Here is a 25,556-nt window from a genome sequence, read left to right as displayed (position 1 = left end):
TAAGCAAATAACCTGAAGAGGGTGCTAGACTGCCATTATTGATTTTTTTTTTTTAAAGTAGGAGTACTCCTTAATCCTTATGACAGCAGGTCAGCAGGTGCAGTATATGGGGCGGCCGGCCCGTGTGCCTTGATGGTAAACCAATTTGGTTACGATGTTAGAACATTTCGCTGCATCAAATACATCCATCTCAGTTGTTAGTTTGTTACCCTATACATGTCGTGTAAGCAGCCAAGAACTTGCTGTGACAAAGGTTCTAAAACGAATGCCCTCTACTGCACCGCGCATATAATGAAATTTCCAGGGTTGGTACGTCCCGTATGACCGTATAAATGCATAGGCTTCGTTGCCAGTACGTATCATTCACAAGTCGCAGCACCCCCACAGGCCACGTGGATACGCGCAGCAAGCTTATACAAGTAGCGGTAAAGCCTATAAAAGAGCGTCCCCTTTTCCGGATAGGAAACCCGAAAGCAACGGATAACCGCGGTACAATGCAAGCCTCCCGCTTAGTCGCACGATCGCATCGCCTGACGCAAGCGCAACGAATGGAAACGCCGAAACCTCAGACATCCATAAATTCCCACGACGCCGGCCAACCTCGGCTCGCGATAGCGATCGCATGCGCTTGCATAACGCCCACTCCCCCCCGGCCCCAAGAGCACACTGCACACATGACAATTGACAGGTCCGTGGCTCGGAACCACACTGGCAGATTAACTCTCGTTCTGTTAAAAAAAGGTTTTTTTTCTCATTGGCCCTATTCCTCCGCTCGGTTGCCTCCGGCGCAGGGTGGCGGTGCCTTTGCGCACGCATCTGCCGCGCCGCAGCCGCTGGAACGAACCTGGCATCACGCGACGCCATCACTGTACCACGCGCGGCACGGAACCAAGGTCCCCCGCCCGCCAACCTTGCCGCCCGCAGGGCACTGCACAACGCGGCAATCAGGCGGAGCGCGAACAGAACGGCGCGCCCATCGGCTCTGGCCGTGCATGGGTGGATACGATACGATACGCCGCGCGTGGCCATCAGGCTGTGGCATGCCGCATGAGGGGCAGTGGACACGCCGCGCGGTGCAGCTTGCCTGACCCTGCCTGGCTGCCCTACTGTTAACTCGAGCGGTCGGATCTTTTTTTTTTTTTGAACTCGAGCGGTCGGATCTCGAAACGAATCAACTCGTGGTCAATCCGCAAAAACCGGTCTAGCCGCTTTCCAGAATCTGTCTGGCTGTTTTTGAACAGAGTGGCCTGAAAACCTACGAACGTCTCTCAGCACCGTCCACATTACTTCTATTGAGCAGCAGTGACATAGCTCTACTTGTATATATGTTGTCTATGTCATCCTTATCTGGTACAGAACTTCTAGATTTTGATGGTGTGCCTTGACTCTGTTCAAATCGCTTAGATCTATGCTCCCGCCGTTTCTTTTCCTCAGGTGAATTTGCTTGTGCAATTGAACTAGTGTAGTATTTCATTAGATCCTGCTACTTGTCACTGTCACTTGAGGCATTTCCATTTTCAGTAAGACTTGCATCACCGCCAGTTCGCTGCATTTTAGTAGGCCTATGACTGTATTGGCTTAAAGGAGCTTGGCGGGATTGGACATGCTTCCTCAGATCCCAACTGTTACTCTGCAATTTATTCCCCAGAAATAAATTCAGGCATAAAAACAAGCTTGGGGTGATGGCTATATTCAAAGTTGCAGTTTCCAAAATGGAAGGGATGAAAAAAATGTGAAGCCGACCCAAAGGTTTACCATTCTTTTAGTGGGTTCCAAACTACTGCAGATATTAATTTTTGCCAACACATTAGAAAGTCCCACCTACTTTTTGCGACAGGCTCTCGCCTACTAGGACTCCTCGATGATGATGAGAAGGGACTTGAATCCTTCCCATTGCTGCAAAGAACCAAAAAGAAAGTAAATATTCCCTCCGGTTTCAAATGTAGGTTGTTTTAGATTTGTCGTAAGTCAAACATCTTTAGCTTTGGCCACCAATAGCTAAAAATATAAATAGATTTACAACATAAGGTTGATGCTGCGAAATTCATATGAAAAGTAATTTCATAATATATAAGGGCAGACCTAGTTTATATAAGGGCAGACCTAGTGCTGGAGGCTCCCACATGAGTGGGGTCTGGGGAAGGGAAAAACCAAGGCAAGTCTTCCCCCCGCAAAATCTACGGAGAGGCTGCTTCGAACCCGCGACCTAGTGACTCAGTGAGACAGCTCTCACCACTGCACCAGGCCTGCCCTTCTAATTTCATAAATATACAATTATCACAATTTGAAATATGACATCCTATAGAAATTCCCAGCAAAGTTTTGAGTTCAGCCTAATGACATGCATACTGAAAAAAGGAAAGGCTCTTAACCTTTACGTGAATATAAAAAATACCAATGAGATTGCTTAAGCAGAAGCATTTTGGACAGCTTCAACATACAGACAATACATATTATTTTTGAATGCAATGGCAGGAGCTCTGCCTTTCCATTAAGAGAGGAAAATATAAGTTTATGTACAGGTGGAGAGGGCACGCCCCCCTCGGAGAGAAAAAGGCGATAGACCAGGAAACCGATTACTAGTGTAGGGCATAACACAATCATATCATTGCGGGTTACTGGCTTACTGCAGTCCTATGAATCCATCAAAAGTTAATCACAGCTAATAGAAAATATAGAGTTAAGACCAGCACACCTAGTCATATTCATGCTTGTAGCCTTTTCTGGCAAAGTAAATAGTGGTTCAATGTCCCAGTTCTTCGTATGAAGGGTCCCATCAGCAGTTGCCTTCGTAATTATCTGAAGTTATCAGAGGCAAAAAAGAGTTGCAAGTTAACAGACCCCAAATAAAAGTTGAATTTAAGGATGGAAGAAATATAAAATAAATAAGGCAACCTAGTGGATCAATAATTTTCTAATTTCAGAGTTGAAATGTGAAGACACTTATTTTCCTCTAATGTGGTAAATTCCATAGTTGCACAAAACAACTTATTTAACATTGTTAATCACATGCTCATAGCTAATAGCCAACCAAAAAAATGACCTTGCAGAGACTGGAATAACTTCCTTTTTTCTAAAAAAACAAAAAATGATCTTGTTTTTCTCATGGAACTGGTGAAACATTAATAATAAATTGGCATATCCAGTTCAATTTGATATTCTTTAGCAAGTTTATTTTGGAGTTAAAATATTTCTGTTTTTTTAGAGACCTGATCTAAAAGTTGCTATCAGTGGTGCTTTAGAGACCTGATCTTTCTTATACAAATAGCTAATGCAAGCAAAATGGATCAAAGTACGCAACAATATATGATATACCTAAATGACAAGCAAACTAGAGCGAATAAAATGAAATTACTTAGGCTCCTTCAAGATACTAATATTTCTGTTTTTGTTTCTGAAAGGCAAATTTTCTAAAAGTTGCTATCAGTGGTGCTTTAGAGACCTGATCTTTCTTATACAAATAGCTAATGCAAGCAAAATGGATCAAAAGAAGTAACAATATATGATATACCTAAATGGCAAGCAAACAAGAGCGAATAAAATTAAATTACTTAACCTCCTTCAAGATACTTCGGCTGGCAGTCCTCTGGGCATCATCCTTGCAACGGGCAAGATTCCGCTCAACATAAGTACGAAGTGAAACAGGGAAAGATCCCTGAATAGAATGAAATATTGTCAATACGTTAATGAATATGAAGGTGTCAAAAATGTTGTGCATGTTGCCATATTACAGAATTTATTCATTTGAAGGTCTTAACTCTTTAACTATCAGAAGTTTTAGTATGAAAAATTCCGTGGGAGCCAGGAGTGTATAATATTCTAATATTCTAATATTCTAACATAAGTATGATTATTTACACAACTTCCATTACCCCAGGTATTGTTTTGATGATAATAAAAATTGCTTGTTGCATATCCTGGTACAGTCTGATGAGCGCCAGCAGTATAATATGTGTTACTTGTAGGACCAACATAAGATCCTTCGGAAACGAAGTAAGAGGCTGGTAAGCGGCACCTGGACCTTGATCAACTCCTCGTTGAACAGAAGAATCATTTGCCGCTTGTGGATAGTTATAGTAATGGTTTGGATGTTGTACAGCATTGTAGTCCTGTTGAACCGATGTTGGATAAGGCACATAGGAGTTAGCCGACTGAACCACACGAGATCACTATTTGTCACACTTTGAGTAGCTCCTGAAACTGATACATCCCTCTGGGGATCATAGTAAACTGAATTTTGATTTATACTATCCATCAAATAGTACAAGAAAATCCCAGTCAAAGAAAAGCCAAAAATGATGGCCAGGAGGTAAAGATGGGTACGGAGATGGAATGGTTTGCTCCAAGCTCCTGCTCTGTTAATTAGTAAAAAAACAACCAGAGAAATCATTGTCAGATCAACATCAATACAAAACAGCATATCTGGCAGAACAAAACGACTATGAAAGAAATTTTGAACCCCAGGTTCATGGTGGGAGCATCCAGTCACCACAAAGGCACTGCTTGTTTACTACTGGACCATAAGGCTATGATAAATAATACTAATCAATCAGTATGGCCAGCTTAAAAGACAGGGACCAGTAAGCAAGTGCCAACAAAGATTTGTATGCAGTAACGAAGAATTATTTCCTTGCTATTATAACATGTGACCAGCCCTAAAGAAATTGTAACAGAGCTAACTAATGACAGGATATGATACTGGCTGACCCTGACTTATGGTTTCCGCATGCGCCAAGAATAGAGGATTGTTTTTTATACTGCAGCCAGTGAAATCCTTCTGCCGTTATCATTATTATCTATTTAAAGTAAACACATGTAAGTCATGGTAGAATCAACTCGCTTGCGATGCCGCGTTGTTAGGTGACAGGATAGTGATTGCAGTTAAACTATACTATAGCCAAAGTACATAACTACTAATATACTCCCTCCATTCCAAACTGTAAGTCGTTTTAGCTTTCTCCTAAGTTAAACATCTATAACTTTGACCGAGTTTATAGAACATCAAACTAGATTCATCAGATACACTATGAAATGTATTTTAGTAGTGCATTTATTTGATATTGTAGATGTTAACATTTTTTTTATAAATTTGCTCAAAGCTCGACAAGTTTGATTTACGACAAAACTAAAACAACTGACAGTTTGTAACGGATGGAGTAGAATTGAAATAGATGAAGGACAAAAACATCACTCCATATAGATAAGTGCTGCATTAAGCACGATTTGAGTTATATTCAAGCATCAGTAATTATACAGGCAATTCTACACCCCCTTGTTTAGCCATATACTCTTGAACCTTGCTATTCTTATCTAAGAGCGAATCATTTTTAGCAAACTGTAAAAACGGCGAGTGAAGAAGATAAAGTCATACATCTAGCAACAAGCTGTAGCCAAGTACACCTAAGCGTGGCTGAAGTGCCACGGCCTAGCATACAGGATGGTTGACTGGAGGCGGCTAGCAGAGATCTGGTGGGAGCATCTGGCGGGAGGCGGCTCGGCTGCGGGAGATTAGGTTTAGAGACGCAATGGGGAACTAGGGGAGGGGAACAGAGCTGTCGGGGGGACGAAGGCGACGGCCGCGGGCTCGCGTACGCGTTCGGGTTCGGGTTGCTGCCTGACGACTGCCGTGACGGCGTAACCTGGGACTTTCTGTCAGCGAACAGCGCTTGGGCATGGGCTGGCCTATTGGGCTGAGACCTAGCAATGGGCCACCAGTTGGCAGTTGCCCGATTTCCCGATGGAGATAAGCAAAAGGTTCTACCGCCATCCGAACGAACAGAAGCAAGTGCAGCAATCAAAACTGAACCCATGGCCGTCTGCATTTGAAACGCGAACCAGACCAGCGTAGAAAGCATCATGACACATAAATTAAGCAAGCGCAGCACAACAATCGAGCAAAGCGGCAGTGAATGCCCAAAATGCTGTAGTGAGTCAGGGGGCAGCGGAAGCATACCTCGGCCGGCACGGCGTGGATCCGCCCTGTATCGCCGTCCTGGAGCTCCAGAGGTCGAGCTGGAACCCTAGCAAGTCGCTATGAAGAGAAGAGGCGCCCAATCGGCGAAAATACAATCGATTGAGTCAGATCAGACGGGGGCGCCCGCCGGAAAGGCACAAGCACAGAGCACAGCGGTTGGCAAAGCGGGCGGAGGCGGGATGCAGTAGCGAGTAGGGCGGGGTTGCGGTTCCTATTTCTGTTGGGGACAGTACAAGAGGACTCGGTGTCCGGCAAGCCGTGTGATCTCGGGGTAGGGAGGAAGGAGACCGCCTCGGCTCTGTTTAAGTGTTTATGCAGTGGGCTTGCGAAGGTGAAGCAAGAAGGGAGTAGTCGATGGGCCTAGCTCCTCGTTACTGATTGCGGAAGGCGACCCAACTTTGACAGGTGTTTTTTGCGCCACCCGTTATTTTTTTTCCAAATATACTGTCTCCGTTGAAAAAATAAGTGTAATTCTAGGGAGTATACTGTATACAGCGAACTCAAATGCCCTGATCACAAAGGAATTGTTTCACAAATTGAAAGCGGTTTGTTCACCCAGATGCCACCGCCCTTAAGATGCCACCGCCCAATCTATAAAGGGCATAAGGAACCCTAAATTTGAAGAGACCTCTGCGAACTAGGTTTCTAAATTCATGGGTTTTGTTTGGTTTTTTCTCTAAAGTTTAGCTCCATGTGCAAAGTATTAAATATAAACTAAAAATAATTAATTGCACATATTACAACTACTTTGCAAGGAAATTTTTTTAAACATAATTAATCCATAATTTAATAATGTGACGCTACATTAACATATGCTAACGACAAGTTAATTAGTCTTAATAAATTTATCATGAGAATCCTCAAAGACTTCTATAATTTATTTTATTATTACTATCAAACATTCCTATATATGACATCATTTAACTTTAACTCATAAATTTAAACACCACCCAATATCTTCTATAAGAACAAAAAAAAATGGCAAATGTTGTGACCAACACGAACTGCCAAGATCCAGAAAGCAGTACAAAATTTAAAGGGAATTCCAGTTGTCCACGAGATATCAAGTGAATCCACATTTCATACATGGAAAGTTCAGAAAACAAGGAAATGCGGTCCAACTCATATACTACTACTTGACCATGGATGTAGAGTGATCGAACCCAACAACTTGTAACAATACGCACTACTGATAAGAATACGAAACTAAGCATATGGGCCAGAATGCCCTCGCCTCCCTCGATTTCTTGACCGCGACCCAAGACTTTTGCCACGGCCACCAGCGGCGGGGGGCACCTCTCAGCCGCCGAAACCGTAGAGGGTGCGGCCCTGGCGCTTGAGCGCGTAGACGACGTCCATGGCGGTGACGGTCTTGCGGCGGGCGTGCTCCGTGTAGGTGACGGCGTCGCGGATGACGTTCTCGAGGAAGATCTTGAGCACGCCGCGGGTCTCCTCGTAGATGAGACCCGAGATGCGCTTCACGCCGCCCCTCCTCGCCAGCCTCCGGATCGCCGGCTTCGTGATGCCCTGGATGTTGTCGCGGAGGACCTTGCGGTGGCGCTTCGCGCCGCCCTTGCCCAGCCCCTTGCCGCCCTTGCCGCGCCCCGACATGGTCGCTCGAACTCGGAGGTGAGGTTGGGAATTGGGGATTTGGTGGTGGGATTTGGAAGAGATGCGTGCTTTCGGACGAAGGGGAAGGGGTGATTTAAAAGGCGTGCGGGAGGGTGCGGAGGCATTCTGCGCCGTTCGATGGGCACGAGATGGACGGGTGGGAACGAGAGTTGGGTAGATGCCGCGGACCGCTGACGTGGTGCGAGGCGCGGATAGCTGAGTTGGCTAGCGTGGGGCTGGGTTTTCGGGGATTGGACACGGAGATTGATATCTGACAGGTGGGGACATGGTTCGTCTTGATGGATTGATAGTGTTTTATTAGGCGGGATCATTTTCTTTTGGAACCAAGCGGGATTGCCTATGGTTAATTTGGTATCTGCATACGCAGTACTCTCTGTGCCTTTTTAAGCAGTTAAACTTTTTTTAAGTTTTATTATTAGATTTATAAAAAATATTAGTAACATTTATATCTCTAAATAAATATATTATAAAAATATATGTAATAATTAATCTAATGATACTTATTGTATTATAAATATTAATAATATTTTATACATATTTGGTCAAAGTTGAGTATGTTTGACTCCTTACGTGAGAATGACAATTAAAAAGAGGCAGAGTAAGCGGTATTCAGCCCATTCGCTTGTTGGTTTTAGCCAGCCCAAACCAGCCAGCCAACAGTGTTTTTCCCTCATAATAAACCAACACCAGCCAACCCAAACCAACCCAGAAATCAACCAGCGAACAGACCGATTGATCCCTAACAGAATGTTTAGTTGTCGGTCGAACAGTGTCACAAGCTGTAACGATACTATAAAAATGTGTCAGTTTGTTTGTTTGGTGACTCAACCAAGGCAACCACACAAATTTGTAGTACAAACAACATAAAATCTTTCCATGGAGTGTGGCGCCGAAAGTAGACGCCTCAACTGTGGCGCCCCTGCACCTTGGGCGTGGTCGGTGGTGACCAGCAACCAAACATCCTTGGAATGTAAATGCCTATAAATTTTCGAAGGTAAAGTATGGCTAATAACCAAACACCTCAAAAATACAAAATTATGGCATGTTCCACCGTCACAATGCTCGAGATCCGAAGTCAACACACAACCACTCCCGGTCTTTATACCGAATACAATGGCCCAACTCGGCATGGAACTCGGGCCTAGTTCACTTTGAAAAAAAAGTGAACCCAATGAATAGTACCTCTTTCGTCTTATTTGATAAATATTGTCCAATCGTGGATCAACTAGGCTCAAAAGATTCATCTCATGATTTCCAACTAAACTGTGTAATTAGTTATTTTTTTTACCTACATTTAATACTCTATGCAAACAGCTAAAAATTGATGTGATAAAGAAAGAGTGAAAAAACTTAGAATTTGGATGGCATTAAAAAAGGCCTCGGGCCATCGTAAATAAAACGGTTTGGGCCTTGTTTAGATGCAAAAAAATTTGCAAAATGGCTACTGTAGCGTTTTCGTTGTTATTTGGCAAATAATGTCCAATCATAGTCTAATTAGGCTTAAAAGATTCGTCTCGTGGATTTCGTCTAAACTATGTAATTAGTTTTATTTTTTATTTATATTTAATGCTTCATGCATGCGTCCAAAGATTCGATGTGACAGAAAATGTGAAAAATTTTGCAAAATTTTTGGCAAACTAAACTGGGCCTTGGCTTCACCGTTTGTGGTAGGGACAGAGTGCATTTGGTGCCCTTCCTGTCTCCACTATTCAATTCACCTGACATATCTTCCTCGAGCGAAGAGTAACTACAACCAATGTTTAGAGGGTGTTTGGTTTCATGGACTAAATTTTAGTCCATGTCACATCGGACGTTCGGATGCTATTTAGGAGAACTAAATATGAGTTAATTATAAAACTAATTACAATCTGTGCAATTAGTTATTTTTCGTCTATATTTAATACTTCATGCATGTGTCCAAACATCCGATAGGACAGGGACTAAAATTTTTCTGTAGGAACCAAACACCCCCTTAGTTTCCATCCGGATTCGGCGCCGTCAGAAACCTCGAACGAAGAGTAACTACAACCAATGTTTAGTTTTCATCCGGATTCAGCGCCGTCAAAAACCAGGTCACGGTAGCGTCACTGTAGCGCACGGTAGCATTTCGTTTGTATTTGGTAATAATTGTCCAATCGTTGACTAGTTAGTCTCAAAACGTTCGTCTCGCAAAGTACAACCAAACTGTGCAATTAATTTTTGATTTCGTCAACATTTAGTATTCCATACATGTACCGCAAGTTTAATGTGACGGGAATCATCTTTTTGCATAGTGCTAAATTCAGAAAATTTGGGGAACTAAACGTGGCCTTACATGGTCCAGTAAAAAATGTTGGCTCTGTGGTTGGATAACTTGTGTGAAGGAGAACTCTGTGTCTAGCCTGCAGTTCATGCTGTCGTAAGATAATTTTATATGGCTTTGGTTGAAGATACATGATTTTCATTCTGCTCCGTTCCACGATTAATTTGGGAACCATTACGAGCGCCTTTGTAATACATCATGTGAAGTACATTCTGGAACGCAATACAACTTGAGTTACAGGGAAATAGGGTACTGAATATGGTTACATCAGCTACTTTATAGGGTATGTGGAAACTTAGAAATGATCTTTGTTTTTTGAGGATTGGGTGGAGTATGGATAACTCCATCTATGGTGGGGTGCCATGGGTATCCCAGCATAGCAGGTCCTAAGCCCTGGTAAACGAGTAGGGCTGTGTTAGGTGTGGCGAGTCAATATAAAAACTTAGTCACTTTAATGAAGATGAAACCCAAAAGAATCCTGTTGGGGCGTAACCCTCTTAGCGACGCGTTATGTCGAAACTCGGGTATGGTGTTAAATGAGCAAGGACCGGGTCGTCACCCCCGTGACGCGCCGTGTCGTGATCTGGACACGGTGTCAAGTGAGCAAGGATCGGGTCATCGCATCCTTAGGGCGCGCCACATCGGCGCCCAGGTGTGGTGCAAAATGAGCAAGGGTCTTCACACCTACCTCGATGGGTGTGAAGGGTTAGGAAGCTAGCCGAGCCAACTAGGATCTATTTAGGTAGCTAGAATGTATGGTCCCTTATAGGTAAGTTAAGAGAGTTAGTGGACACAGTGGTTATAAGGCGTGTAAATATCTTATGCGTCCAAGAGACTAAATGGAAGGGGCAGAAGGCGAAGGAGGTGGACAATACCGACTTCAAGCTCTAGTACACAGGGACAACTTCAAATAAGAATGGAGTAGGAGTTTTGATTGATAAGAGCCTCAAGGATGGTGTGGTGGAGGTGAGAAGGCAAGGGGATAGGATCATCTTAGTTAAACTTATCATTGGTGATATGGTCTTAAACGTAATTAATGTGTATGCCCCCTAAGTAGGCCATAATAAGAGTGCTAAGCCGCTTTTCTAGGAAGACTTAGATCGCTTGGTTAGAGCTGTCCCTAGTAGCGAGAAGCTCTTTATAGGAGGTGATCTTAATGGCCATGTAGGTACATCAAAGTGCGGGTTTCGAGGCAGTTCATGGGGGTTTTGGATATGGTAGTAGGAATTAGGAGGGAGAGGAAGTCTTAGACTTCGCCATAGCTTTTCATCTGATGATAGCTAACACTTTCTTCCGTAAGAGACAGTCCCATTTAGTGATCTTTAGTAGCGGCCAGTACTCTAGTCAAATTGACTTTGTCCTTACAAGGAGGGATAAACGAACATGCGTGGACTATAAGGTGATACCTGGAGAATGTGTGGTCGCTCAACACAAGCTGGTGGTGGCTGACTTCCACTTTCTAGTGTAAGCTCGTGGGAACAAACAAGCTAGGGTTGCTAGAACAAAGTGGTGGAAATTAGAAGGGAAGGCATCAAAGGTCTTTAAGGAAAAGGTCATTGAAGAGGGCCCTTGGAATGATGAAGGCAATGCAAACAGCATATGGGAGAAGATGGCAACATGCGTTCAGAAGGTTGCTTCAGAGATGCTTGGAGTGACCAAAGGGAGCGGATGCGACTCAAAAGACACTTGGTGGTGGAATGAAGATGTGAAAAAGGCTATTAAGGAAAAGGAGTGCTTTAAGCGCTTGTATCATGACATGTATTCAAACAACATAGAGAAGTATAAGGTGGTAAAGAAGACTGCAAAACGAGCGGTAAGTGAGGCAAAGGGGCGGCCCTATGAGGACCTTTACTGATGTTTGAGTACGAAGGAAGGAGAGAATGATATTTATAGGATGGCTAGGGCTCATGATAGGAAGACAAGAGACTTCAACCAAGTCAAGTGTGTAAAGGATGAGAGGGAGTAGCTCTTGGTAAAGGAGGATGAGATGAGATATAGATGGCAAGAGTATTTTGATAAATTATTCAATGGTGAGAACAAGAACACCACCGTTCAGTTGGACGACTCGTTTAATGACACTAATAGGCACTTTGTGCGGATGATTCAAGAATCAAAGGGTCAGAGAAGCCTTAAAATGATGAAAGAGGGTAAAGCGATGGGCCCTGATGGTATCCCAATCAAGGTATGGTGATATCTCAAGGATATAGCTATAGTATGGCTAATGAAGATGTTGAACAATATCTTTCGATCGAACAAGATGCATGAAAAGTGGAGAAGAAGCATATTGGTACCAATCTACAAGAACAAGGGAGATATCCAAAGTTGTACTAATTATCAGGGAATTAAGTTGATGAGCCATACTATGAAGTTATGAGAGAGAGTCATCGAGCAACGCCTACGAGGAACGACACAGATATCAACAAACCAATTTGGTTTCATGCCTAAAAGGTCAACCACATAAGCAATCTTCTTAATAAGACATGTTATGGAGCGGTTTAGAGAGCAGAAGAAGGATCTCCACTTGGTTTTCATTGACTTGGAGAAGGCTTATGACAAGATACTAAGAAATGTTATGTGGTGGTCTTTGGACAAACATAAAGTCCCATCAAACTACGTGACCCTCATTAAGGATATGTACAACAATGTTGTGACTAGTGTTCGAACAAATGATGGTAACACAGATTACTTTCCGATTAAAATTGGACTTCATCAAGGGTCAACCTTAAGCCTATATCTCTTTGCCTTGGTAATGGATGAGGTTACCAGGAACATACAAGGGGATATCCCTTGGTGTATGTTATTCATTGATGATGTAGTGTTAGTGGACGAAAGCCAGGCGGGAGTAAATAGGAACTAGAGTTATGGCGGCAGACCCTTGAGTCTAAAGGTTTTAGATTGAGCAGAACTAAAACTGAATACATGAGATGCGACTTTGGTGGAGTTGTATAGGAGGAGGGAGATGTGAGTTTGGAAGGTCAAGTAGCGCCTAAGAAGGATACCTTTCGGTATCTAGGATCGATGCTATAGAGGGATGGAGATATTGATGTGGACGTTAGCCATAGAATCAAAGCAGGGTGGATCTAGTGGCGACAAGCTTCTGGCATTCTTTGTAACAAGAGGGTACCACGAAAGCTAAAAGGCAAGTTCTATAGAACAGTGATTAGACCGGCTATATTGTATGGAGCAGAATGTTGGCCTACAAAGATTCGACGTGTGTAAGGAAAATGGACCCTAGGCCCATTTACTTTGGATTTTGGTGTTTGATGACCAACACAACCAAATTAGACTAATGAATTTGCGAGTGTTTGTTTTTAGTTCAACAGGGTGCAAGACGTGACTTGGATGAAGGCGACATGATGATCTGATGATCAACACCTTAAGCAAGACCTTTAGGAGCATAAGAAAAGACCCAAGATATCAAGTACAGTCTAAGCATGAAGATAGGAACCAAGCCGTATGCAAGATCGTGAAGAAACGAGCTCACAGAGGTGACCGGACGCTGGACCGAACGCTGGACCGGTGGCTTGGCAGACAGGTGACCAGACGCAAGGACCGGACGCTGGCGGCAACTGATCGGACGCAGGAATGCACCATCCGATCGAGTACAGAAAGGTTCCAGAGTGGCACATCTATGACCAGACACGTCCGATGGCAGGCGACCGAACGCTGGCCAGCGTCCGATCAGCATATTGCTGGCTCAACGGTCGGGACGACCGGACGCGTCCGGTCAGGACGATTCAGCGTCCGGTCAGTAGCAGTTTCGTGGGAATTCGACCTCAATGGCTACTTTCTCAGTGGGGCTTATAAATACAACCCCCAACCGGCTATTTGAGGATAGTGGAGTTGAGGAAACATACCAAGAGTATTGATACACTATTTGAGTGATCTCCACATGCATAGTGCTTAGTATTTTATTAGGTGATTAGCATAAGTGCTTTGCGAAGTGCTTAGGTTGATTAGACCACCGCTTATGTGCTTGCTCTAGGTGTTTGCCTAGTGTTTAAGTGAGGTTTGCATACCTCTTGCCACCCCATGCTTGTGAGCACAAGTGTTGTATATCAGAGGGGCTTGAAGTCTTGCGAGATCACACTAACCGCGTTTGTGGTGTGGCCGCCACCGTGTACCGGAGGGAACAAGACCCGCGACGTTTCGGCCGAAAGCTTGATAGTGAAGACGGCGAGGAGCATCCGAGAGAGGCTTGCCGAAAGGCACGTCGGAGACCCACTTGCGCGTGGGGAAGGCCTGAGGCTATCCATGGAGTTACTCGACCGAGAGCTTGGCCCTTGTGAGGGGCTCCAACGAGGACTAGAGGGAAGCTTGCGCGCTTCTCGATACCTCGGTAAAAATACCGGAGTCATCGATGGGAGTTTGCATATCTCTACCTTGCTCTTTAGCTTCCGCATTTACATTGATTACTTTACTATGTTTGCGATAGAAATAGCAATACACTAGCAAAACCATAGTTGCACATCTAGATAGCTTATCTATTGCATATGTTTTGCTAGGGTTAGAAAAAGAGGCCATAGTTTTGGAGTTAGAATTTTAAGTTGCCTAATTCACCCCTCCTCTTAGGCATCATGGTCCCCTTCAATTGGTATCAGAGCCGGTTGGCTCATATTTGGACCTTTGGCTTAACCACCGTTGAGCCGACGCTATTGTAGAGTGGTTGGGATGGATACCGCTAGGCCTTCACAATTTGACGGTACTAACTTCCCATACTATAAAGCTAGAATGGCTTGCCACCTTGAGGCGGCTGATTTGGGTGTATAGAGAGTCACTCATGACGGGATGAAACCCATCAAGAATCCTGAAAAACTCACAAAGAGTGATGAAAAAGAAATGCATTTCAATGCTAGAGCTAAGAATTGCTTGTTTGAATCATTTAGTATGGATGTGTTTAACCAAGTGTTCACCTTAAATACGGCACATGAAATTTGGTTAAAACTCCAAGAGCTCCATGACGGCACAAGTAATGTCCGTGAGCAAAAACATTGTCTAGCCAAGCAAAATTATGATTCCTTTGCTATGAATGATGATGAGCTTATTAGTGATATGTATTCTCGATTGAATCTAATTATCAATGAGCTCTATTCAATAGGATTATTAAAGCTAGATGATGCGGATATCGTAAGGAAGATCATCTCCATTCTACCACAAAAGAAATATGCAAGCATCATCACCATCCTTCACAACATGGAGAACTTGAGCACCATGACCCCGGGCATTGTCATTGGCAAGCTAGTGGCATTTGAAATGTCACGTAAGATGGGTCAAGGAGAAGCATCTTCATCAAGCAAAGGCAAAGCTCTCGCTTGTAGCGAGAAGAAAAAGATGAAGGGCAAGAAAGTTGAGTCAAGCTCAAGCTCAAGCTCCTCAAGTGAAGAAGAAGATGAGGATGATGGTGATGATGAACAAGAATCAAGTGATGATGATCAATCTTCCTCCTCCACCTCCGACCTTGATGAAGAATCAATCAAACTTATCAAAAAGGTGGAGAAGATTATCATAAGGCTCAATGTCAAAGGTGTGCCCATCCAAATTCAAGACCTCGTTTTCACTAATCAAAGAAATGAGCAAAGAAAGAGGGGATGCTATGGATGCGGCGAGTTGGGGCACTTTGTGGAAGTTTGTCCAAACAAGTCCACACCCAAGACAAAGAAGGCATGCAAGAACAAAGCCCTCACAACAATAAGGTCATGGGATGATTCTTCAAGTGAAGAAGAAAACCATCACAAGAGGCGAGGTCACAAGCACTCATCATCAGGCTCTTCTTGTGTGTGCCTTATGGCACAAGGTAATGAAAGCTCATCCTCTAGTGAGAGTGATAGTGATGATGATTTGCCTTCTTATAATACAATTGTGCAACAAAATCTTAAATATGCTAAAGTTTGCACTAGTCAACAAAAGAAGCTCAAAAATTTAAAAGAAGAGCTAGGTAGTTCACAAGAAGCATACAAGAATTTGCTTGAACAATATGAAAACTTTGCAAATCTCAATGTTGAACTATCTACTAAAATTGAGCAACTTGAGGCTAGTGCAACAACAAGCGCATGCACAATTAATGATAAGCAACTTGAAAAGAAAAATAAAAAATTAATAGAAAAGTTAGCTAGCTCACAAAATAATTATCAAAGTTTGCTTGCTAAAATGGAAATCATGTGCAAACATTGTGATGAGCTAACAAATAAAGTTGCTAATCTTGAGGTCATCAAAAATACCCCCACCAAGGCATCTAAAAGAAATGACATAATTAAAAAGGATGCATCTACCTCTTGCAATGATTTATGTTTAGACTCACCTTTGTGCAACCAAGCTTGTGTTGAGAAAGTGATTGCAGATACATGCACACAAGAGGTTGTAAAAGAGAATGAGCAACTCAAGCAAGAAGTAGCTCGCCTCACCAAGGACTTGACTCAAGTGAAAGGCAAGGCGAAGCAAACCCAACTTCATCAAGATAACATCGTTAAGGGAGTGAAGAAGCTTGATGAAGGATAAACCATGGTTTGCTACGTGTGCCACAAAGAAGGCCACAAGTCCTATGAGTGCAAGGTGAAGAATGGGGGAGGAGCAAAGAAGAAGGAGAAAAAGCAAACAAGCAAGCTCTCCAACACCTACACCAACAAGGTGGACAAGAAGGCCTCCACACCTTATCTGTTAAAGAAGAAGAAAAATGACAAGGTGGTGGCCATCAAGGTGAATAAGCAAGCAAACAATGAGGTCAAACGCTTTTGGGTGCCAAAGGAAATCATTTCCAACATGAAGAGCATCAAGAAGGTTTGGATCCCGAAAGGGAAGTGAGAAGTCTATCGGTCTTCGGGGAATTTGGAGACTTGGCAAAGTTTGAGTGCATTACATGGGGAGCATCATGATGGACAAAGTCATTACCAAGTAGGTTAGTGAATACTATAGACCTAAATTCCCCTTCCCATGTTAGGTAACTAGATGTCATTACTTTCAATTAGCATTTGTTTCAATTAGTATTGTCTTTCAATTGGTATACTCTTAAAGCATTTAGTTATCTTTTATGCCTAATGTTTGCATTTACATGCTTAAATTTTTTGTCATGCATTCAATAGGTATATCATATGGTAGGCTTGCTCGGTTTAATTATCAACCCTTGGAGCAAACCTACATGGTTTAAAATTGTTTAGGAGCACGGCACATAGCTTGTTTTACAATTAACTATCTAATATGTGCCAAAGTCCAAATTGTAGATAATCTCTCCGAAATATCATTTTTCAAGTGGTATTTTGATACTTAAATCAATGTGCACAAATTTTACAAGTATTCAACACTTGTGTGCACAAATTTAGGGGGAGCTTAATCTACAACTTGGATGCTTTGAGACTAACACTTGTTCAAATGGTATCAATTTTTTTAAACCTATCACTCACTCTAGGCATAATTAACCGAAGACCGAAGACCGAACCGAAAAGACCGAGACCGAGACCGAAAAGACCAAGACCGAAAAGTTCGGTCATGAGTTCGGTCCTAGCTCCCATCTAACTGAAGTAACCGATAGAAGTTCGGTCATATGTGTCGGTTAACCGAAGTGACCGAACTGACCGTAGTTCTGTAGACTTCGTTCGTAATGTGTGATTGTGATTTGTGAGAACTAATAAAGTTGTGTGCTAGAACTTGTCATAATAATGTGTGGTTTGTTTTATATATTGTGTTGTTATTTTTTTGCCTTCAAATAGCAAGCATGCTGTTGAAAAGTGCTATAGATTCTGCTATTGTTGGTAGCTGCTACTCAGGTCCGGTTAGTTCGGTCGTGACCGAGACCGAACCGAACTAACCGAGACTGAACTTCCTCGGTCTTCATTTTTTGCAAAGACCGATCGGTCCCAGATTTCTGATGACCGAATGACCGAGGAACCGAACCGATCGGTTCGGTCTGACCGAATGCCTAGGGTGACCTATCACATGTGTAGTAGTCTCATTGTAAGGAAATTAGAGTCCCTGGAGTTAAGCATCATTCTTCAATTGGCATCATCTTGTTGATTTCATTTCATATTTATATGCTTTCTCCATGTATTATATAGATTAAACTCTCTTGTAAAACAAATTACTAATTATGCATATGCCTTGCTTTCTACCATATCTATGCATATATTGAGGGAGAGCTTAGTCTATATAATGTGAGAGTCAAATTTTGTGATCCATTTCACTCTTTATACAAAGGACTACGAAATTTGACCCTCCCTTGTGCTACTAATGTCTTCCTTTTCGGTGTTTGATGCCAAAGGGGGAGAATTTGAAGGACCAAAGGCAAGCATCAAGTTGATGTATACATGTGATAATGGTCCGAGAAAGGGAGGAAAGTTGATTATGGATTAGTCTAAGTAATGGAAGAATTTTTTTTAGAAAGCTAAGTCTTAATCCATAATATCATATGGGGACATTTGTAAGGGCAAGATGGTCTTCAATTGGTATCTAAGTAGTATCTTCTAGCATCATATAACCTTGTCCTTTGCATTGCATCCTAGCAAGTAGGTAGTTTTTAAATCTTTAAAATTTTATTATTTGCTTGCTTTGGTTGTGTTGTCATCAATCACCAAAAAGGGGGAGATTGTAAGGAAAATAGACCCTAGGCCTATTTACTTTGGATTTTGGTGTTTGATGACCAACACAACCAAATTAGACTAATGAATTTGCGAGTGTTTGTTTTGTAGCTCAATAGGGTGCAAGACGTGACTTGGACGAAGGCAACGTGATGATCCGATGATCAACATCTTAAGCAAGACCTTAGGAGCATAAGAAAAGACCCAAGATATCAAGCATAGTCCAAGCATAAAGATAGGAACCAAGCCGTACGCAAGATCACAAAGAAACAAGCTCACAAAGGCGACCGAACGCTGGACTGGACGCTAGAAGCACGACCGAACGCTGGACCAGTGGCTCGGTAGACAGGCGACCGGACGCAAGGACCGGACGCTGGCGGCAACCGACCGAACGCAGGAACACAGCGTCCGATCGAGTATAGAAAGGTTCTAGAGCGGCACATCTACGATCGGACACATCCGGTGGCAGGCGACCGGACGCTGGCCAGCGTCCGATCAGCATATTGCCAGCTCAATGGCCAGGACAACCGGACGCGTCCGGTCAGGATGATTCAGCGTTCGGTTAGTAGCAGTTTCGTGGGAATTCGACCTCAACGGCTACTTTCTCAGTGGGGCTTATAAATACAACCCCCAACCGACCATTTGAGGATAGTGGAGTTGAGGAAACATACCAAGAGTGTTGATACACTATTTGAGTGATCTCCACATGCATAGTGCTTAGTGTTTTATTAGGTGATTAGCATAAGTGCTTTGCGAAGTGCTTAGGTTAATTAGACCACCGCTTATGCGCTTGCTCTAGGTGTTTGCCTAGTGTTTAAGTGAGGTTTGCATACCTCTTGCCACCCCATGCTTGCGAGCTCAAGTGTTGTACATTAGAGGGGCTTGAAGTCTTGCGAGATCACACCAACCGCGTTTGTGGTGTGGCCACCACCGTGTACCGGAGGGAACAAGGCTTGTGGTGTTTCAGTCGAAAGCTTGATAGTGAAGACAGCGGGGAGCATCCGGGAGAGGCTTGCTGGAAGGCACATCGGAGACCCACTTGCGTGTGGGGAAGGCCCGAGGCTATCCACGGAGTTACCCGACCGGAAGCTTGGCCCTTGTGAGGGATTCCTTGCGAGGGGCTCCAATGAGGACTAGGAGGAAGCTTGCGCGCTTCTCGATACCTCAGTAAAAATACTGGAGTCGTCGACGGGAGTTTGCATATCTCTACCTTGCTCTTTAGCTTCCGCATTTACATTGATTACTTTACTACGTTTGCGGTAGAGATAGCAATACACTAGCAAAATCATAGTTGCACATCTAGATAGCTTATCTATTGCATAGGTTTTGCTAGGGTTAGAAAAAGAGGTCATAGTTTTGGAGTTAGAATTTTAAGTTGCCTAATTCACCCCCCCTCCTAGGCGCCACGGTCCCCTTCAACGTGCTCAACAATTGAGTGTTGCAAAAATGTGTATGTTGTGATGGATTTGTGGTCACACAAGAATGGTCTGAGTTCGGAATGATGATATTTGTGATCGCCTAGAGGTAGCACCAATTGAAGAAAAGCTTATCCAACATCGGTTGAGGTGGTTTGGCCATGTCCAAAGGAGACCTCCAGAGACACTAGTGCATTGTGGAGTCCTAAGCCAAGCTAATAATATGAGGAGAGATAGAGGAATGCCGAAATTGACATGGGGGAGACAATAAAAAGAGATTTGAAAGCTTGTGATATACCTAGAGATCTATGTTTGAATATGAGTAGTTGGAAAGCAGCTATTGAAGTGCCTGAACCATGACTTGGGGCTCTTGGTGGGTTTCAACTCTAGCCTACCCTAACTTGCTTAGGACTAAAAGGCTATGTTGTTGTTGGCTGGAGGAGTATGGATATACTCCTGCACAAGGTGGTTGTTATGACACAAAATTGGCTAACTCTGTGTTAGAAAGACAAACAAGGGTTGCTACAGGAAAATTTTAGGGGGGTCAAGAAGATGGTTGGATATGTGCTCTGGTTTCCAAACTAGGGACCAAGGAGGATCAAATGTGGAATCAAGGAGTGGATGACTACTCAGGAGGCCAATAAGTACAAGATGAGAAACGACTTCGACTTGGTGAACATGGATCTTGTTTCAATGTTATCCTTCTAAGAGGTTGTTTTTCTCTTGGTTAAGGGTTCTAGGTGGCGCTGTAACACCCTCGGAGTTACAACGTAAATCATTTACTAAAACATGTCATGAGCATCATGTTTATGTATTAATGCATGTAATAAAGTGTGTAGATTAATTTTTGTAACTCGAAACGATCAACTAAAATACGAAATGAAAGTTGATTCGATTGTCATGTTATATCACTTAAGGTTTAAAACCAATTTTTATTAAGCAAAAATGCTATAGAACATGTATGTGTCACCTTAATAAAATTGGAAGCATAAACTTTGTAGATGATGATGAAATACTTGCAGTCAAAAGATGATATTACTAGTTAATATTCCCGCTAACTTAGAAATCACAAATGGAAATCAAAGTTAGCTTAAAAACTTAGAAATTTTCAAGTCTGCCAACAATTAGACACTGCTATGTTTGGCAAATTATTGTGAGAAATTGGGTTAAGAAGTAGGGTAGTATTATGGCTTGGTTTAGTAGCCTAACATACCCTCTAGGGTATAGCAAAAGTGGTTCAGGGATTGGATCAACGGTTTAGACGTCTCGAACGCTTTAAAATTTGTGTGTGTCACTGTCTCGGGCAGTCTGTCACTATGGGCCTGGTCACCACGTGGCCACCCCCCATGCACAAATGGTCACACATGCGTGTGCTGTTGTGCGTGGCTAGCCGGGGCCACCTCTAGCTTGGCCATGGCTCGGTTGTCACTGGCTCGCTACGTGAAGCCGCTGCTGCTGGCCTCGTCACATGGAGCCATTGTTGCTGCCACCTGCCCCATCCCGCGCTGAGCTACTATCGCGTCCGCACTGTCGATGCTCCTCGCATTGCGACGCTACCAATGTCGTCGTGTCGTCATCGTGTCTGTGCTAGTCTGCTGCCCTCTATGTTGTTGCTGACCATGTGTGTGTCACCTTGCCATGCGCACGTGGGTGAGCCACCATCGCTATGACATTTATGGCACTACGGTGCATGGGCCATGCCGCTTGGGCATGGCACATGTTGTCTATAGCATCAGCACATTGGCCTCGTGGTCCCGCTGCTCACGTCCCGCCAAGGCATGGACGATACTGAGCCCACTACCGCGTTGTCTCTCCCTTTTCCTCTTTCTTCCTCTATTTCTTGCCACCATCGTGTCACGTCATGGTGAGCCAGAGAGCGAGCACCTCTCACCAATTTCTCATGCTCATGTCTCCATCCTCACGTCTCCTCTCTAGCCAACCCCACCTCGCCTTGACTCATGTCATGCCAAGCTCTAATTTTGGAGCTTTGCTGCCACTATGTCGTTAAGGTCTGTCGCCACCCACATCATGGCCTGTCTTCTCCACTTCACCCTGTGCTAATTTCTTTGCACCACTAGCTCACCTTGGCTCCCTCTTTGTCGTGCACACTCTAGTCGTAGCTCTAGTGCTGCCTCCTCGCCACTGACACGGCCGTGCCTTTATGGTCCATCGTTCACCTCGCCGTGCGCACGTGACTAGCCTTGCTCGGGTCATCTCCGGCCGAGCTAGCTTTTAAGTAAGGTCACTGGTGAGTTGTCGTTGCTTAGTCGCTACTCTACTGCCTTGATTGTTACTGTGGCTCACCTGAACATCATCGCCATTGCCGTAGGGTGTCCGTTGTTTTGAAGAGGTCCTTCTACGATGTCCCGTGTGGCAGAACCACCCGAAATAACATACTTATGGAGGTGCTCGTCTTCCACTAGACACTGAGCATCCCAAAAGCAAGCTACAGCGGGTGGTATCCATCAGGCACATCCAAGGGAGAGCCCAAAAAATCCACATTTTTCCTCAAGGATCCAATAATGAGAATGAGTTACAATACTTAGTACATTTCATACATCTAGAGTTCTTAGAAATTCATTATTACATTGCCAAATTTAGAGTGTGGAAGATTAAACAGTAGAATGATAATAAACATCTATCGATAAAGAACAAGGATCCGTCTGTGCCCACCAGAAGAATCCTTCACACAATGATACTCCTCAAGCGTTACCTGCAACAGAGGTAAATAAATCCTGAGTACACAATGTACTCGTAGGACTCATCCGACTAGTGGGAATAATTTACAGACTCCAAGGAGTATGATGAGCTTTATGGTTTGTTGGTTTCCTTTTTGAAGAAAGTAATACTAATAGTGAGTCCTTATTTATGTTATTATTAGCAACCATGATTAATTTATTATCTAGCCATTCTATGTAAGCACATGTTCTACTTTCAAGCAAGAGTTGAACAATCAGTTTCATTTCATCACCTTTCATCTTTTAGCTCTTACTATGGTACTAGAGTTTAGACAAGCCGTACTGGATTTCTTGACGATTCATGAATCAATGCCCCCAGCTGGGTACCTCGAAAACACACGCCCTGCTTGTACCCTAGACACAAGCAGGACCAACCCATCACCCTCCTATCCCAGGGTCTAGGTCCCCATCCAAACTTGGACTCCAAGCCCCTGCTCCTAAGTCCCAGACTTAGTACGGTGCAAGGACCTCCACCATCCCAACCTCCAATCAGTCGGTTCAGAAAGAGCCAGAATCCACGACAAGAGAGCAACAAGTCTTCTAAGTGCCCATACCTAAGTATGTGCTTGGGATAATAAGTCTGTGACTTGCCTAGCGTCCAATGCAACGACCGGTCCTTAACTGACACAGATAGGGAAAAAGTGTAACCAAGCTATGCCTTGTTGGCCATAGGACACAACCTCTTACACCCACCAATACCCAAACCATATCCCTTCCTGGTCACCATTTTTCCTTTCTACCATTTTATCATGATTGATCATAATTATCACCTATTGTGAGTAACGACGGGTTACTATCGCACCTAGTTTTCTGAAGAATACCAAGTGCTAACTATATGTGTGCCCAGGATGTCCACACGACACATATAGCGACAAATATGGAGATTATCAAAGACAATGTTTTATTACATATCAAAACATAGTTACAACAAGACTTACATCTATTACAAAGCATAGCGGAAACTACTCTTAATCTTCTCTTTGGGTCTCCATACTCCACAGGGATGGTTGACTAGGGGAAACACTCGCCTAGTACTCATGGACTCCATAAGAAACTCTTCACTTGATCCACCATCTGGTACCCATCCGGGATTTTTGTTGATTGTAAAGCAAGTGTGAGCGCACCATACTCAACAAGTATAACATGAGGGGATGTAAGGCTCAAAAGGCTAGACACGGTTGAACTAGGGTAAGCACTTTTAGTTGGTCATATTTTATTTGTTAAACCCTATGTTGCTAGGTTATGCTTAAGCTCCCAAGGTGAAGTATATTTAATATCAAGGTTGATCATGTCCCAAACCATCCATAGAACCATCTATCTTGAAAAGGATCTAGGTCGCTCGTGTCCATGAGCATGACTGATATATCAGTTTTATACTCTATAGAGTTTGTACACTTTCACCATGAGTCATGATTTACCCTTTCACCTGAGGTGATCAGCCTCTTGACCCACTACCAAAGAAGGTCGACAAGGTTCACTATGAAGCATTTCAAAGGTTCGTCTAATAAGTTTGGGCCGCTAAGGTTTCCCCATCAATAAGCATGAACCCCCCTCCAAGGAGTGACTAACAAAAATGCACCCTCTTGGCAGGCCAAGATCATACCTGTCGGAGCCCCTCTTACGCCATAAAGGTAACCACTAACAAGCTAGAAAATGTCCTCATACTGAGCTAAAGCCAGAGCCATGTAGCCCTCATAGCTATACTGTAAGTCCTAGGTTGTCACTTTAAGATTTAGTTCTTACAGAGGGCAGACTAGAGCACTAAAAAAGGCCTAATGCTCTAGCCCCCTTCTGTCAATGTTGCTAAAAAGCATCTTTTAATACCATGTTGCATATGTCTTTAATTGTATTCTTTAGTCAATATTAGTTGGAGCAAACTGAGCATACTACCCACATACAAAACCTATAGGTAAATCAAGGACAGGATAATCAATATCAAGCTAAATAGACTCCAGGCGGTTCATTAACACATGCATATGAATTGAGATTGCATTAAAGTGAATAGGTAACAAGGAGCCTCATATTATACTTGCCTTAACTTGCTTTTCCCCCAAAGCAATACGCTCAAAAGCCTTTCTTATTCATGTTTCAATCTTCTGCTTCCAATTTTTAGCTTCTAGTCTTCAGAGAACAACTTCTTAATCACCATGTAAACCTCACCGATTAACTGATCCATATATCACCACACATACATCCATACATGGCATATAAACAACAATATATGAGAACAATACACCAACCAATAAAATAAGCAAAACGGCGTATCGCTACGAACACACAAACGCAAAAGACACGCTATATGCGATTCAACGAAAAAAACGACTATCAAAGGATTTTCAGTGCAATAGAAAATAAAACATATCCATATAACTTATTTTAACTGTAGAAACACATGTAAATATTTTCATTATTCAACTTGATTCATTGCTTAAGAAAGAGCGTAGTATAAAACCTATATTGACTTTATATTCCAAAAATGATGCAAGTGATAGTTTTAATACAATTAACTTTTTAACTACCAAAACACATTTGAGTAATATGAGAACCACTAACACCACTGCGTAGAACACGCCAATAACGAAACTATGGTACAAAAGAAATGACTACCGGAGTTCTATATTATAAAAGAAAATGTTAAATGCTTGATTTATTTTAATTAAGAAAAATCATGTGAAGGTGTTATTAATTTGGATTAGTTAAAACATAATTTAATCCAAAGCCCGAGTTGAAACTACCCATGTTGTATTCCTAAACAATGTGATATAATTTAATCAAGTTAAGCTACATCTTTGTAAAATAAAGTATATGTAACTCATCAAATTTTATTTATAAATATCTCGATACCATTTATGCTAATTCAATTTTAACTTACAAATGTAAGTTGACATGTGAGAGCACCTAATCGAATTGTATATGCCATATTGTTAAACT

General features: G+C 42.9%; 3 protein-coding genes across 5 annotated transcripts in view; 1 reads left to right on the top strand and 2 right to left on the bottom strand.

Moving 5' to 3' along the window:
- LOC136456784 (small ribosomal subunit protein uS12) overlaps positions 1-25,556 on the top strand; it is a 264,823-nt gene that overhangs the window by 89,394 nt on the left and 149,873 nt on the right. The window lies entirely within an intron of this gene.
- On the bottom strand, positions 1,185-5,627 carry LOC136459361 (uncharacterized). Of its 3 annotated transcripts, none has more exons than XM_066459224.1 (6): positions 5,372-5,627; positions 4,016-4,355; positions 3,557-3,655; positions 2,696-2,799; positions 1,756-1,896; positions 1,185-1,630 (listed from the first exon to the last, which is right to left on the bottom strand). In XM_066459224.1, coding segments are annotated over exons 2-6 (585 nt in total). In that variant the 5' UTR covers positions 4,256-4,355; positions 5,372-5,627; the 3' UTR covers positions 1,185-1,629. The 3 variants fall into 3 exon arrangements, 2 of the variants coding, with proteins under 2 accessions (XP_066315321.1, XP_066315322.1); XM_066459225.1 differs by having other exon boundaries at positions 1,826-1,896; XR_010760183.1 differs by lacking the exons at positions 1,185-1,630; positions 1,756-1,896 and having other exon boundaries at positions 2,320-2,799; positions 3,873-4,355; positions 5,372-5,626.
- LOC136459360 (histone H4) lies at positions 7,038-7,660 on the bottom strand. The gene has a single exon (XM_066459223.1). The coding sequence runs from the start codon at positions 7,583-7,585 to the stop codon at positions 7,274-7,276; it is 312 nt and encodes a 103-aa protein (XP_066315320.1). The 5' UTR covers positions 7,586-7,660; the 3' UTR covers positions 7,038-7,273.

This window comes from Miscanthus floridulus, chromosome 6 (assembly GCF_019320115.1).
Source record: "Miscanthus floridulus cultivar M001 chromosome 6, ASM1932011v1, whole genome shotgun sequence".
In the NCBI taxonomy this organism is placed as follows: Eukaryota; Viridiplantae; Streptophyta; class Magnoliopsida; order Poales; family Poaceae; genus Miscanthus; species Miscanthus floridulus.
The sequence above is the reverse complement of the archived record's forward strand: the minus strand, read 5'-3'. Positions and strand labels throughout refer to the sequence as shown.

What these genes read in the sequence shown, in the direction of transcription:
- LOC136459361 (XM_066459224.1), bottom strand. Translation starts at nt 4,255, where the DNA reads ATGGATAGTATAAATCAAAATTCAGTTTACTATGATCCCCAGAGGGAT. An exon ending in AGGAGTTGATCAAGGTCCAG is followed by an intron (nt 3,656 to 4,015) that starts GTGCCGCTTACC and finishes CATTCTATTCAG; the next exon opens with GGATCTTTCCCTGTTTCACT. An exon ending in ACAAGCATGAATATGACTAG is followed by an intron (nt 1,897 to 2,695) that starts GTGTGCTGGTCT and finishes GGTTCTTTGCAG; the next exon opens with CAATGGGAAGGATTCAAGTC.
- LOC136459360 (XM_066459223.1), bottom strand. Translation starts at nt 7,585, where the DNA reads ATGTCGGGGCGCGGCAAGGGCGGCAAGGGGCTGGGCAAGGGCGGCGCG.